This window comes from Plectropomus leopardus, chromosome 9 (assembly GCF_008729295.1).
Source record: "Plectropomus leopardus isolate mb chromosome 9, YSFRI_Pleo_2.0, whole genome shotgun sequence".
In the NCBI taxonomy this organism is placed as follows: Eukaryota; Metazoa; Chordata; class Actinopteri; order Perciformes; family Serranidae; genus Plectropomus; species Plectropomus leopardus.
In genome coordinates, this window is record NC_056471.1 from 21,957,326 (window position 1) to 21,973,728 (window position 16,403).

A 16,403-nucleotide genomic window follows, 5' to 3' on the forward strand; every position below is an offset into this window, starting at 1 on the left:
CATGTACGCACCATTCTCAGGTCACAGAACAAAGCACAAGGGCCAGCGAGCAGGTGTCAGGGGTCACGGTATCCCAAGGGGACCTTGAGTCTCATCCCAAAACCTCTAACATTTTTCAAAGCCCTCCTGCAGCCCAGGCCCTCATCAGCGAGTGCCCCTGATGGCCCCGTGCACACATGCACTACCCCAAACTCCTCTCTGAAGGGTGAAGGGGGAACCTGAGTGCATCACCTGGAGCCCCAAGTACGTGGCGAAAAGGCACGGTCTGTCTAAAACCAGCCTGAGACCCGGTAGGGGGGGCAGTAATGATGCTGAGGGGGCAGAAACACGTACAGGGGGCAGATTTCATTTTCTCCATATTTCACAAAGGCTTTTCGCACATCCTTATTGGATTCAAAGCTGAGCCATAGAGGGTTTCACCCCAAGAGATATAATTACTCATAACCCACATGGCCCTGTTAGCTTGGGTTCATATACACATTCACTCAAATTTCAAATGTTCTATCACCTTAGGTTTACTCAAGCAGAGCCACAAAAAACATAACAGTTTGCTTGGAGTTTAGAGCGATCTTCCCTAACATTTCCAACTTTTGACCATTGACAGTGACATTAAAATAAGCAAAACTTAAACCATCAGCAGCTTTGAGAACGAGGACAGTGAAGGACGATCATTGCAAACAGATACGAGTACTACTCATATTAATGCTGCATTAATTTGATATGTCTGTAGAAGTGTCCACTGGGCCTCGATAAAGTGATGTGTTTAAAACCACTGATGCAGCAATCTGAAGTCCCCCATCCCCTCGTCTGTCCAATCAACCATCAATAAAATCACTCCTCTTCACTCCTGCAGACAAATACAACACCAGCCAAGCCCGACCTTCCATAGGGAAAGAGACTCCATGTACCCCTCTGTCACACGCAAAACGCTGAGAAAATATTAAGGTGCTCTATCTCTCAGCAGATTATACTTTATCCGAGATGAAGGGTTGGAAAAGAGCGAGTGTAGTTCAGTCAAACTAGCTAAACGGGTGAGAATTAAGATGTTGTAGCGTGGGATGAGGCAGTTATGCATACATAACATGTTGAGGCTGGGACCCCCTACTGGGGAGAGGCACGACAAAGCCTCTCAAACAGCAATACCTCTGGGACAGCTAATGATTAATTAGCTTGTGTCATTAAGTGAGGCAAATGTCACCCGAGCTTCCTGGGGAAGCTGTCACACCATGTGTAGGCTACTCACAAGTTTCCCCCTCAGGTGTTGGTGAAGGGTGGGGGGGGGGTTATTGTTCTGTTACTAGGCAAATCCTGACATCTAGTGGTCGAATATAAAACTGCATCAGTCTTCAGCTGAAGCATAGTTTATCCAGAAAACATTCTTTATGCTTTTATTGGTCCCTAAATTCATATTTTTCTCTGTTTATTTATTGATTTATTTTTTACAAATGATACAGAAACAGGCATGAAATACATGCACATGCACAAACAAGAACTATACATATTCCCCTTTTTCTCTTTGTATTGAGCAATGCATGTTAATAAATATAGACAAAATATAAACTTGTAAACATATAACTTCAGCCTACCACTTCGAACAATAGGTCATCAACAAAGAGGTCATCCAGATTCAGCTTTGGGATTACTCCCTGATCTCTGATCCCTGATCACTAAATTGGGTGAGGTGACCTCTGACCTTTTAGTTTCACTCACCTCATTGACCGTGGCACATGACGTCAAAATTAAAGAGGTGATGCTTCCTGACAACCAAGTTCCCGAGGAGGCGTGACTTTGCGTACGGACATGCATGGCGACACACTTTTTTTTTTTTTAAATACAAAACCTTTTAGATATAGCTTGCACGATATTGTATTGTAGTTTTGAAAAACTAGGTATAATACAAAGCAATTTCAAAAGCAGACAAATAAGATTTTCTTACCAAAAGATCCGAGATGCAAACTGGGATTGACGACTTTCTCGCACAGTTTAGAACTAATCCGGACAAGAGACCACTGAAATGTTCATAAGAATCAAGTTGCTGACTACAGAAAATGCTATTTTTTTTCCATCAGCTACCTGCGCACACTTTATCTCTCTCTCTCCATCTCGGGATCAGTTGTCTGAGTCTTATGAAGGTCAGCACTGAATCCTGGCCTGCTACAAGACCAGACCAAGATGAAGTGAGAAGGCCCCTCTCTTCACCAGGGAGTGGCAGCGCAACGTGGAGAGGCTTAACACGCTCACAAACGCACACACATACACACCTCACGTCTGTGTTTATTCACGTCGGCAGGCGCACGTGCACACACACACACACACACACAATCTGCCTCACCCTCACATAGACATACGCATACAAAAGCACACCTGTCAGGGCCTTTCCACTGTGTGAGCAAAAGCAAAGAAGTCTGGCCCCCCCTCTGTCTCTCTGTATGTGGTATCCCATGTCTGTTATATTAAAGCAAATCCATTCAGTTCCCACTTTCTCATCTGAAATAATGGCATGAGCAATTTTCACATTTAGGCAAGCAAGGACACACGCAGTCTCGCTCTCTCTCTGTCTCGCTCTCTCTCTGCCTAATGAATGGAATCGGATCTGGGCCCCTGTGGCTGAGGTTTAATCTGCCTTTGAAGATTTCTACAATTTCCCGATAAAAAAAATAAACCCAAACCTTCTTACACAGATGTATTCTTTCGCAAAATACACTGGGAAATAAGACATCTACTCACACCTACTTATACATTTACTCATATCTACAAGCGCATGTGATTTCTGTGTTATTTACCTCAGCTAAAAGGGCCCGAGGCCTTGCCAGGAGCCTCTCGATTGTGCCAGTCTACTGGTGTGTGACGTCCATTTGAAGGGGGAATCTGTCCAATAGAATGATTGAATTAAAGTGCACTTTGGTCCGGAGTGCTCTCTCTTTGCCACTTTGCACCATAACATGTCTTGTCCTAAAATAATTAGATTGAGGCCTTGGGTGGTGGAGTAGCCGGATCCTCAATGGTCAAAAGAAGGAATGGTCTGGCTTTGAATGGAAGCCTCCCATCTTAAAAAAACACTTTATTTCTTTACACTTGAGGTTTGTTGTCTTTTGTGACTATTATCCCCATTCACCATTTGCTTTCATGCAGCTGTGCCCCTCTTAAAAAAGTCTTTGTGCCGGCACCATGAATACAGGGAATGTGTCCATGGCAGGTAGCCCTTATTGCAAGTTAATCTCCTGAAAGAGCCTCATACAAGTACTTTTAAATTCTCCCCGAGCCACAGAGGGCTCATCATCAATCGAGCACTTCTCCCCTTTGTATGGCTGATGAGTGTGGTGCCCGGCCGGTAACAATGGCTGCCAAGTGTGGCAAAGTAATCACCTTCTGGGGAAAACACTAGTAATTACTTCTAAACTGTTTGGGCTTCGGAGACAACTGCTATTGTGCAATAAAATGAAAGGCTCCCTTTTGAGAGCAGTGCTGTGATGGTTGCTCTCTATCTTTTTGTCATCTGTTTGTTTACAGAGATTTCTCTTTGCTGTTGCCCACTGCAATGCTTTATCATATATGTGAGTGTGCGTGTGTGTGTGTGTGTGTGTGTGCGGGTATGCATTTTAGTTTCCGTGTGTCCTCATGCACTTCTATGCCTGTACTTCTGACCAGAGAAAAAAACATGTCGACATTCATCACGGCTACAAAAAGACCCTGTGCAATGAATACGTTAAAATGTTAAGAAGAGTCTCATAATTTAAACGACACAATAAACGAGTGCAATCTTCCCTCCATTTCTAAAGAGGATGTTAATTGAGCACATTCCTGCATTCAGCCAGACCTGTATTTTGAAGAATACAAAAGAATGTGTCAGACTAATTCCTGAGCTGTACTGATGAGATGATATACTTTTTTGTTGATCAAGCATATATACATCTCTACAGGTCTGTTACCACATGACACATCTGTTTTAACTCATTATGTGTGGGAGCTTTGCTAAAGAACAGCAGCAGGGTTGAAAAAAAAAATGAATTCTGCGACATCAAAATGACAAAATATATTTTTTAATTAAATATAAGTTGATCTCCACAGCTGAATTATTAAATCATTATTGTAGAAACACATTCAAAATGGAACAGGATGCTTTATATATGCTCTCATCGTTTTCTTTTCTGTATGATTTTTAGTAACACTAACAGGCAAATCTATCACAATTTTAATGGCTTTAATAAACTTAATGCTTAATGAAAATTGCAATATAAGTGCAATTAGATAGACACGAATAGCCTGTTTATGAAACTCATCCCTTTTATGATCATATTCAGGAATTAGATTACTAACATTCCCCATATACATCCCAGTGTCTTTCAGAGTACACACCAGCATTTTCAGGCTTCTCATAAACAGAATGTGATGTTTACATGTTCAAAGATATAAAGCAGGTTATTCATGTCAATGTAAGCACTCTATACATGAGATTGCTACTGTATCACATCATATTCAGGAGTGATTCTAATTTTGTTTCCACAATAGCTTTACTAAAAGATTTATCTTGCCAGGTCCGGAGCTGGTAGATGGGCAGAGAAGCTTAGATAAACTCCCACACAGCACGCCAACACAGAACATTACCACAGCATTTATGCATTAAGATGCAAGTAATACAAAAGAGTTCAGTTAAAGGCTTTGATTAGCTAGCTCTGCCATATTCATCACACAAATAAACACTAGATCCACTGCGCAGAATATGAGGAACTGCAAGATATATTAATAAGTCCTGCTTCTGTTTTATTAATCTCATTTTCTATACAGGCTATTCAATGCATTTAGATATATATATATATTAGTGTGTTGTGGGCACACAGTGATGAAGCCTTTGCTGTGATGCCGTAATTTTTATCAAGTCTGTTGGAGTGAACACTAATTTTTTTTGACATTATCAGTTAAAAGTAGCTTATATGCCAATGCTGATTTTAATATAACTTGTTGACCTTTTTTCTATGCCTCGTTAAAGAGTGCTCCTCTGACAAAATCATTTGAATTGCCACTAATCAGACATCTGTTTATTGCATCAGTAAAGAAAATTGTTAGAATTACCATGACAGAGACACCGAGACCTAATCTTTGTAAACTCTAAAGCTGTTCCTATGACAACACGGAAATGGTTTTAATGTCATTAGACCTTAATTTTCCTTGCAATCTCTTTAATGTCAAATATCAAACACTTCACAGCATATTCACATGTTTTTTATGTGTATGTGTGTAAAACAGAGATTAGCAATTGATACTGGCAAGAAAAAGTATTTCAAAATCAACCCCAGTCTCAAGAAAGTAGTTTTCATTTCACTGTTGAAGGCAGATTTAAAAATGAACACAAACTTCACTTACCTCAGCTTCACCATTAGCTCATCTCGTCAGTTTGACAAGCCATGCGGAGCCTGACTGGGAAGGCACACAGGACTTCTAATGCTGTTAGGAAAAAAAATATAAAAATCAGTTAGATTTTTCACATAGTTTTTACATTTGTATACTTAAATTATTCAAGCTGTCTTCTAAAACTGTGAATTTTATGGCCAAATCTATAAAGCTAATTATAAAATATGGTTTGCAAAGTGATTAGCTGCTATAAACATTGCATTCTTAATTAAGACACATAGAGGACCAGCAGCATTTTTTTGGTCTCCTGCTCAAAATACACGTTTTCCTAAAGGGTTTGAAAGTGTCACAAAACCACCATAATTTCAATATAAAGAATGAAATGTGTGTCTGTGAGTGCGTTTACACGTACATTTATAATAAGGTTTTTGGAGTTTCCTGTTTATGTAGTTCAGCAGTTCACTAATGTAAACACACCATTCTGTTCATGAGAAACCCAGATATGCAAGCTGGAGTACTCTGACAGACACCAGCAATATGAAAAACACGATTTTTTCTGTGCTCATGTAAAAATCATATACCAAATATGACCACAACTGGGATAACCCTAATAAACAGGTAATTCATGTACATGTTATCGCACACTGTGTGTGTCTGTATGTACTTAAATAGTATGTGAGTAAGTAATCTGAGTAATTATATTCCCTACTATTGAAAATTATTATCATTGCTGGTGGTTATTGGTAATGTTTGCTCTCATTTTAATTGTCATATTATTTTTTATGTTGTGCCATATGCTTGATGTAGCAACACTGGCTGATACTCATGCATGCTTATACATGGACAGACAGAGTTCAGGCCACGTCTCACCTGCACTGATGCTGGGTGTTGTTATCTGGGTATATGGAGGTGGTTTTCCTGTTTTTGCCAACAGCTGCATGGCTGACAAGCAGAGGAACGCAGACAGGATGTGGTTGTGTAAGCGATACGAATTCTCACTCAAGTTTAAATTGCACCTCACCAAACATTTAAAGCTGTATGAATTTAGCTTCGGCCAGCAGAGGGCAGAAAACATTTCACCAAACTGACAGACAGTCCAAATGACTAACAGCAGATAGACAGTACTAAGGCTCTGGGATACTTTCTGCATTGGACATCCTCAGATGTGCATGCAGTTCTATTCACTGTACAACTGGTTATCCTTTGTCAAACCCTAGCAGAAAAAGGGAGGGCTGGGAGGTTAGTCCTCCTACTGCCAACACTGGATAAAGGTGAAACTAAACTATGCTGCTGGGTCTGGAATAAATGTCTGTCAAATATCCAACATAAAACTAATTTCATGGTGGTGAGGCGATTGCAGCTGGCTCGACAGCAGTGTTTTGGATTGGACTGGAGTGAGAGATAGGAGCATGTGGAGTTGGCACCTTTGCTATACCTAAAGTCAGCGCTGTAATAAAAATGGGCTGCACATGGACGTATGCATAAGGTCCATGTGGACCCTCGCAAACACAGGCTGATGCTGACATTTTGGTCACACATACCAAAGCAGACCCTCGCAGACACAGAAACTATGAATTGGCTCTTGGTCTAGAAAGAAAGAACATTTAGCATAATAATACTCATTTTACGGCCAAATATGACCTGTTATAAGGTGGCAGATGGCCCGCTGACTAATTTCTAATGCACAATGAAAAGAACCTTTACATTTTTTTAACTTTAAATGTAAAGACGGAGCCAGCATGCGTATATAACATCAAAACAGAGCTTGTTTATTTACAGAAAGTGCCACAGAAGGATGATTAATTTTGTTTATTTTTTGTTTATTAACTGGCCCCAAGCCTCCAGTAATTTTGCAATTATGGCCCCTGGGCAAAGCAAGCTGAGTATCCCGAGGCGAGTAAGACTGTGATTTTTTTTTTAGAAGCAGGCAATTTTAGGCAGTGGCTAATAGACAATTGCTTGCCAATATATAATAATACAAACATTTAAAATGAGCAAACTTTTAGTAAACAACACTCTATTCTTTCACATCTAGCAGTCATGGAGCAACATTTTTATGCGTTTGTTGTTTCTGGCCACTTGACAAACAAAACACTTAGCCATTTATACTAGTTATAGCTCTGTTTTGGTCTCCATCTCCATATCCTGATATATCTGAGTCTGTTCTTGCCAGATGCTAGTCTGTTCCCCATGCATATGCTACTTAGGTGCTGGGCAACTAGCAACCGTACAGCAGATGGCAAGTAAAAAAATAATTTTGGTTTGGTTTATTGGTAAATGGTTCATTACTGCAGCAACAGTTGTTTTATGGAGCTGAAAAAAATATAAAAAATAAAACCAGAACTGAGTGAATAAACCAGAATAGACTGATGACAGATGCCTCTTCTCAGTACCTATTGGCTCAAATTAATAATACAAAAGAGACATTTTCTGGGATAATTTCTTGTTATTTATTAAGAGCTCATGACATTGAAGTATATATGGATGCATCTGTGAAATGTTTGTATCATACAGACTTTATTTCTGTCCTTGTTTTGTTTGTTGTTCTATAAGTCATATGTTTTATGTTAACTGTCTGACTGAAAGGAAATTAATAAAAGAAATTTAATGACAAAATGGCTATTATATTGAAAATAGTTTCCAGTAACATTATTCTGGCATGCAGCAGATACAAAGGAAGGTTAGCATTCATTTTGAGTCATGTTTAACTGGCATCTTAAAAAATTAAGTTTAACATTTAATCATCTTTTAGCTCTGTTTTTGTCTCTGTCAACTCTAAATAGCGCTTTAGCTTGCTAGATTCTAGCTAGTCACTGTGTTAACCATGAAATGAGTAATTTTGTCTGATTTTTGTTGCTGGGCAGGTAGCATATAGCTGTTTTCAACCAACAGTGCCACTGCACACTGAACTAAACATCAGATACAGTGTTATTGGTACAAAAAAATAAAATAAAAAATACCGAATAAAAACCCAAACAATTTTCTCAGGAGTAAGCCTACTCAATTTTGAGGCAGCGGGCAACAAGCAGTTGTTTGCTAACATATCACCTTGACTATCACCTCATTAGCTAGTAAGTTCTGCTCCCTGGTGCCCAAAAATCACAAAAATGCTAACATTCAAAACGGCAAACATGCTAGCAAACAATTGCCACACAAAGCAACATTAACATCAATTTTCTATCGTGTTTCAGGTCACTTGAGACACAAAAACTCACCTTTTAGCTCTGTGTCGGTCTCTATAGCCTCTATAGCCGGCTCTCCGTGGGTAACTTTCTCTGCCATTTGGCGCTTAGCAGGTAGCTAAGTTAGCATATGTTGTGTTAAAGCTTTTTCCGCTAATTTTGTTTATACCAGCCGCAAACTGTGCTACTGTACACTGAACCCAACAGCAGACACACTGTGTTAGCGATGAAAGAAACAGCAGGGTAAAAAGAGCCAGCTGTTTTTCTCAGGAGCGGGTACTTGTTGTAGTGGGAAAATCACAGGTGAAAGTAACGGAAATCATTACGGCTGAATTCCGTTTAGCTCTTTTGATTTCCGGGTTCTGGAATTGTGCATGCTGTGCTCTGCAACTCTCAGCGGAGCGCTTAAAATGGAACGAAGCCATCGTTAGTGTCATTAGTAACACTTGTCACACTATGACAAGTCGATGCGTCTGCTGAGAGAAAGGTGATGGAAATTTACAGCATACACAACTCTAAAAGTCCTGAACATTACACATAGGCGCACAGTTGTGGCAGGAATCCAAAAATAAACAGAACACCTGCAGTCACTGTTAAATTAACTTATTTAATGTGGGCAAAAAGTACATAAATGGATGTGTTTCAGATATGAAGCCATCATCAGCATCACTTAAAGACTCATTTTTCATGTCAGCCATAATTCCTTTGTAAAGCATACCATATCCAACCATAGCCTCTATCAGGATGTTTTTTTTACCTTCTCTGCTTTTCTTGTTTCCAGAAATCAACTAATTAAAAAAATTCCAAATAATTTTGGAGAAAACATCCACACCATCAAGCCAATCTAAAATTATGTAAAGCAATGGTTTTTAAACTGAAACACTCTCGCAGACCTGAAATAAATCCTAAAAATATTTCATATAATATAATATAATGTTAAGAGGGAGAGGGAGAGGTAGACTGTCCTGGTTGCCATGGGAGCAGAGACTGCAACAAAGATGCTGATAGATGGAGGATATACAGCAAGAGAGAAAGATTTTAAGAAATTCAAAATATCAACTTTAGATTTTTTTTGGGGGGGAAACTATGTCATTGCTGTAAGGTTTATGTTTAAATTAATAGGGTTCTTGAATATATATGTACAATGTACAGTTTCTCTTTTTCTTGTCCTTGCAATAATAGACTCTTACATTATTAATCTGACAAAATTGCACATTTACAGTCATGCTAGTAAAACCCCTATTAACTGAAAGCTAAACTAAATTGAAAATAGACCCAGAGATCATCAGTGGACACAATAGAGGAACAGACACAGAGAATTAGTGATGCACCACTCGAGGACTTGCAGAGCTCCTGACAAGTGTGTGTTTGATTTTATTGGCCTATAGGTGTCAGTGAGTGACAGTGAATGAGTAAGAAGCTGCATGAAGACAGAGAGCTGTGCACCTGAGGCCACTGTGAACGTTCATACTGTATTAACAGTCTAATAATCCCATGAGGCAACAGGCCTGTGGGTCTCCCTTTGAACCACAGTCCATTCAACAAAAGAACAAGGAAACATCTCCCCCTTTGCAGTCACCGGCGTTTCATTTGCAATCTAAATCTAAAACACAGGGTGCTCGAGAGTCACATCAAAGAGCTTTTTGATAGCTCGGTTACAGCAAAGACTTGAAATAAAATGGCTAATTACGAGCGTTGATTAGTAGGCCACGTAAGCTACAGACTAATTGGGTTGCACAATGTAGTGCTGCTTTTGTTTTCTTTGCATCTTAATGAAGTCTCTTTGCTAGAAAGGCTGAAATGTTGGAGTTTTTAGAAAAATGGGGATTTATACTAATATGTATAATATAGAAGCATTCACAGAAGAGAGGTTGTGGTTATTTGATTAAAATGGAGCAATCCAGATATTCATAAATACTGAATGCGAAAGGTTTTTGTGTGTTTGTGTGTGTGTAGAACCGTCTGAAGTCCCGTGTAAATACATTTCATCTCAGTACAATGAGGCTCTATTTATCTATTCAGTCTGTTATATGTAGAGTGAATTGAGGTCTAGTTCTCAGCTTCATCCTGTCAGAGGTTGATTAATGACGCCTGAAAGAGTTTTAATATTGCAGCACATTCAGTTCATTTTCTTTTACAGCACTAAATAAAGATTTTAAAGTTGAAACTAATTGCTTGTTTGGGAAATAAATTATTTGCTTTAAGTGCTTCTTTAAAGGTTGTTAGATCAGTGTAACGAGTCTGGTCAGACAGAGCTTCAGCCAAATCTAACAGCAAATATGAAGTTCTACATAAAATATTAATCATCCCTGTCTTTTTTGGGATTGTTCTTTAGGTCAGGTGAATCAGTGTAAAACCGAAACAGGTGGTGTAATTCCGACCATTATGTACTCTCTATGGACCCTCAGGAAAAACATGGGAGAGAAGACTGAAAAATACAATTAGGATGAAAATAACTGATAAAGATGAAGTAATGTGACTGAAAGCATGAGGGCAGCTACTAAATGGACCTTTTGACTGTTTTCTCGAATGCTGTTGTCCAAAGTCAAGAATTTACTCTGAAGTTCAGGATTTTAAAGAAATATTTCACCCAAATAACCATCAATTTCTCACTCTGTGTTACATTGAACTGGTGAAGAAATCAGTGTTTCTCTTGCATGCCTCCAGTGAATGAAGAATCCAAAAATGGCAAATATTGCTGATGAACTGAAGTTATTGGTGTTCATGTTTAGCAATCGGCAAACTATATAATAAAGTCCGTTTAAAAACTCGTTTAAAAGGACTGACCAATCCATCACCAGGTTTTGCCATTTTGGATTCTTCGTTTACCAGAGGCATGCAAGAAAAAACATTTCTTTATGAAGTTAATGTAACCCAGCGTGAGAAACTGATACACAAATGGTCATGTAGGGCATATACTGATATATATATACCCTATACTGATTAGTGCTTTGCAGAGATGTCTACAATGGCGACTTTAGTCCTATTTTGCTCTTCACCCTGACAGCCATCCAATTAAGATTACATGAACAGCCACCTTATTCAATACCTTGTTACTAAGGAGATCTGTGAGACTGGCTGAGACACAATAGGCTGAATGGAAAGTCAGGCTTTTTATTGTGGGGAGCAAAAGACCATAATAAAGACACACCTTGTAAATTGATTTATATAATGATCCATATGAAAAGGTCTACACATGATGCTTAAATGGCCAAATAATAATGCAGGCAATGTGTTCAACCCTTATCTTTCGACAAATTCGACGCAATGAAAAACTGAGATAACGTTTGTATGATTTCACCATGTTTAACAAGTGTCAGACAGCATCGTGAAACGCACATTCACAACAAAAAGGGAAAAGGCGGATGGGAGGGGGAATCGGCGGTGACAAGCTCCAACGGGGGCAGATTTCAGTGCAGGTGTCCTTGATTTTTTTTTTTTTCCCTGACACCTCGGAGACAGGACCCGACCGTAAGTAGCCTAAGACTGCTGAGGAGGAATCAGAGCTGATAAAATAATACATGTTTGATCTGCCATGAAATCCGAAAAGGAGCAGCGAAGGAAAAGATACGCTCGTCTGGATGAGAGACCCCCGCTGGGTGAAGACATGCAGCGTATGTTAGCTGAGCCGTGAAAGCTCGCTGCCATTGACTGGAGCAGAAACGGGAGCGAAGCGATATAAAAAAAAAAAAGCGAGCGCACGGGAGTGAGCATCCTCGCGCCATCGCTGATCATTTCGAGGTGTTATACATCATTTGCAGATTGTCTGGACATTGTCAACGGATGCTGACAGGTTGATCGGCGGCATTTATGGTAAATGGCAAATTCCATTTTTCGCTCTGCAGATGTGGGCAGCGAGAAGAATAGGGCCTGGTCGATGGGTGAAGGGATTAATCACTGATCACGGAAAACAGCAAATTGATCATCTCCAGCATCACAGCATGGATGAGTCGACTGTTTCCATGATATGTGAGATGCATGTTGCATTGTGCACCTGAATAAGGAGGTGCAGCTCCAGCGGCTTCTCGTTGTTACACCCTGAAAAGCAAACAAACCTGAGCTTGTTTCTCTCCTGATCAAGATGGGACTAACCTGATTTTAGGTAAATACTGCGTGTGAGGCCACACATGCACCCACTGGCCTTGGTGTTGGATGAACAATGCCAAGCTCTCAGGCGCCCGATGTGGGCACAAATTTCACTGATGTTCCCTGGGAGTCTGGTTTCACCCGCTCCAGTCAAGACCCATTCTGGTTCTCCGCTGTTAACAGTGTGGTGAAGATGGTGCTCATATCTGTCATTGTGTGTGTGTCTTTATTTGGGAATGTGGTGGTTCTGCTGGTGTTTCAGAGGAAACCTCAGCTCCTTCACGTAGCCAACCGCTTCGTCCTCAACCTTCTCTTGGCAGACCTTCTCCAGACCATATTAGTCATGCCCTTTGCCATTGCAGCCACCGTGCCAGGTGTGTGGCCCCTGGACGCCCGACTGTGCCAAGCTCTTGTTGTGCTCATGCACCTTTTTGCATTCGCTGGGGTCAACACCATTATAGTTGTCTCCGTAGATCGTTACCTGGCTATCATCCACCCTCTGTCTTATCCCACCAGAATGACCCCTCACCTGGGCACTAACCTGATCATCTGCACGTGGGTGCTCAGTTTCCTGCAGAGCACACCTCCGCTCTACGGCTGGGGGGCCATTGACTTTGACCGCCGCCACAACGTGTGCTCGGTGGTGTGGTCGTCTAGCCTGTCCTACTCTGCTGTGGTGTCCACCTTCTCCTTCTGGCTGCCAGTGCTCATCATGCTTGGATGTTATTGGATGGTGTTCAGAGCAGCTCGGAGGCAAAACGCACTTGTGCACCCCATACAGACACAATCCTACTCCCAGCCCTGCCCACAGGACTTCCAGGGACCTAGCAGTCCACAGCGGCAGCTCCAGCAGGCCAGTTCACCTGATGGCCCCTACTCAGCCAGGGGGTACCCTGTTCGAGTCAGGCAGAGACGCTTCCACTACCACTGCAAGGCAGCTCGTGTAGTATTTGTCATCATGGCCTCATATATCCTCAGCATGGGGCCTTACAGCATACTTAACACTATATCTATGAATGCCAGAGCAGCTGTGCCGCCCTGGTTGTCCTCCCTCGCCCTTGTGCTTTTCTTTTTGCAGTGCTGCCTCCACCCCTACATTTACGGTTACATGCACCGCAGCGTGAGGAAGGAATTCCTAGCCCTGCTCTGCGGGCTGTTCTGCAAACAAGGCCGCCCCAGTCAGAGCTCCGCCATGGAGAGCTGCTTCACAACCACAGAGGGACGTACGGGTGCCCACCCTCACCTGCCCAGCCTGACTGCTAGAGTCTTCCCTCTGCGGACTTGGGAAGAGTGCACAACATCCTCCTCTCCTACTTTTGAGAGGAAGTCCAGAGACAGTCGTAAAGAAACCACCTCAACCAGCGTCAGCTCTGAGAGAGAGCTCACAGTCCATAGCAAGCAAAACACATAATCTGCTTCGCTGGATAGACCCATGTTTGCTCTTAGTTAAAGAGCTTGTCAAACAGTGTGTTCTTAACTTAATATGCCTTCTGGAGGTTGATCTTTTTACTTTGTCATAAAGTCGATTAAATGATGAATTTGAGGTTGAATATACTTCTTGGAAAGAAAATGATTTGGTCCACTATTGAATGTATAATGTATTGTTTGTGTGAGAGAAATCTTAAACATATAACTTTATTTTCACTTGGTCAGATTGTGAGAGTATTCATATGTAAGTGCAGCTATCACAGATAAGTCACAATATATGCAGCTATTGTGTTATCTTATGTTTTGTCTTTGCAAACTATCATTAGTATTTTGAATTTATGCAATTATTAGGGTTCCCACATGTTTTCCTGTACAAAATTTCAACTTTACCAAGACATTTTAAGGACAATAACAAAAAAAACTTTATTTTTTTACATATCTGGTTCAAACTGGAAGAAACAGAATGTTGTAAGTAAATGAAGAAACGTACTGATGGTAAACACTGTCACACATCTGACACATACTAGAGCTACGAATCTTTGACAGCAACAGAAAAGAAATTTGCCATTGTGTTACATCACATGGAAGGTTATCCACAGAAGATTACTGATGACTTTTCCGACACTTTCGGTGATTCTTACTTATTCCATGACTTTTCCAGGCCTGGAAAATATGCTTGCAAAATTCCATGACTTTTCCAGGTTTTCCATGAACGTGGGAACCCCAGAATATTGTTCTAGCTGTTACATAAAATGGGCATTTAAATCTAAATTTCAAAAAGATCCACACTATAGTAAAACCAGATATCACATTTAATTTGTATTTAAAATCCTGCAAGTCTGTTGTAACTGCCACTGTTTTTTAAACCTAGAATTGCCGTACTGAGATAGAAATTGTTGTGTTACATCAAAATGTTGTGACCACTTTGCCGTAATCATGGACCATAGATGTCTCTGAAAAGGCATTCATCTTCTGCACAACTACTCAATCTCCTTTAAACTCTGTGTGTGTTGTACTCTGTGATCATCGTGAAGGCACAGGATGTACTGTCCTCGCGTCAGTACAAGCAAGCTTCGCCTGCAATTAATGAACTCAGGGTATGTTTGAGGAAAACTGTGTATCGTGTCCATCTCTGTTCTTAAATCTTGTTGAGCAAGTGAACATACGTGTGTTTATGTCCCTGTCATGGTAAATAGATGACAGGGTAAATAGATAGGATTTATTATGCTTGCCAGTTACAGAACACACAAAAGTAGGTGACGTCTCCTCCCTGATGGGATGACCTCTGTGTTTCCTCCTTTAACCTTGAGCTCATCTGAGGTGGAGATTTTGCATCTCACTGCAGTGGGCCACTGTATTTTTGAACTTGGTATTTTCTGCCTTTGTATCAGCCTTTCTGTAGGAAGCACACTATTTTTGTTGGAAAAAAAAAGAGAGCAGGGTATGATAAAAACACCAGTGGATTCGTTGCACCAGTTATTTAATGTAGGCTGCATGCCGCAACATATTATGTAACAGATGTCTTATATTCCTCTGACTCCATGTAGATTTGTAAAGATTCTCCCTGATACAGTATTTGTACTGGGAAAACTGCTTAAAGAGGGTGAGTACTTATGTAAGTGTTATATGCTTGCAATGACTCATGTCAGAAAAAAAGTTGAGAGGTTAAATGTGTTGCCAAAGGATGTCATTGGTGCATCACAATATTATGTGCATTATTTGAAAAGTGTACTCCCAAGTTTGTCCGTTTTTGTAACCTTTTGGTAAAGGGAAAAAAAATAGCAGGATGAGTCATGTTGCTCCCAGTGTATTATTTATGTTGTTATTGATATTATTAGACTGCAATAGTTTTCTGGGAAACAATTCACGACTTATCGGACCCGACTGGACAGACTGAAAAGATCAATACTACAGTATTATATATGACAATCAATCTTGTATAATAAGATAGTCAGTGTTGCTTTGTAAAAGACAAAGAGGTGCAGTACAGTATGTAATAAAATGTATCATCAGATAAGAGGAAATAATGTTTTTAAGTGCTTTAAAACTACATATTTTTGTGATTTATATTGTGCTTTTGTATTATTTCTGGTTTAATTATTCAACATCAAAAAGGTGTCTGTCGTTTAATAAAGGTGAATTAATTGTAATATGTGCAGATTGTTATGTTGAATTCAACGCGTTTTTCAAGTCAAACACTTACTTGAGACTAAGATGACCACAGCTGTGTGTGAACCAGCGTCTGGCTTTACAAACTGTACAATGAGCAGGATCTTTAAAATACTGCGAAGTTATGGGGAGTCTGCGTCGTCCAGTCTTTGTATTTGACACCAGGTAAAGCTACATTCTTTACAAGCA

General features: G+C 40.3%; 1 protein-coding gene across 1 annotated transcript; it reads left to right on the top strand.

Moving 5' to 3' along the window:
* Positions 1–12,690: 12,690 nt before the first annotated feature.
* Positions 12,691–14,028, top strand: gpr101 (G protein-coupled receptor 101). Its single transcript, XM_042492762.1, has one exon. The coding sequence runs from the start codon at positions 12,691–12,693 to the stop codon at positions 14,026–14,028; it is 1,338 nt and encodes a 445-aa protein (XP_042348696.1).
* The last annotated feature ends 2,375 nt before the right edge of the window (positions 14,029–16,403 follow it).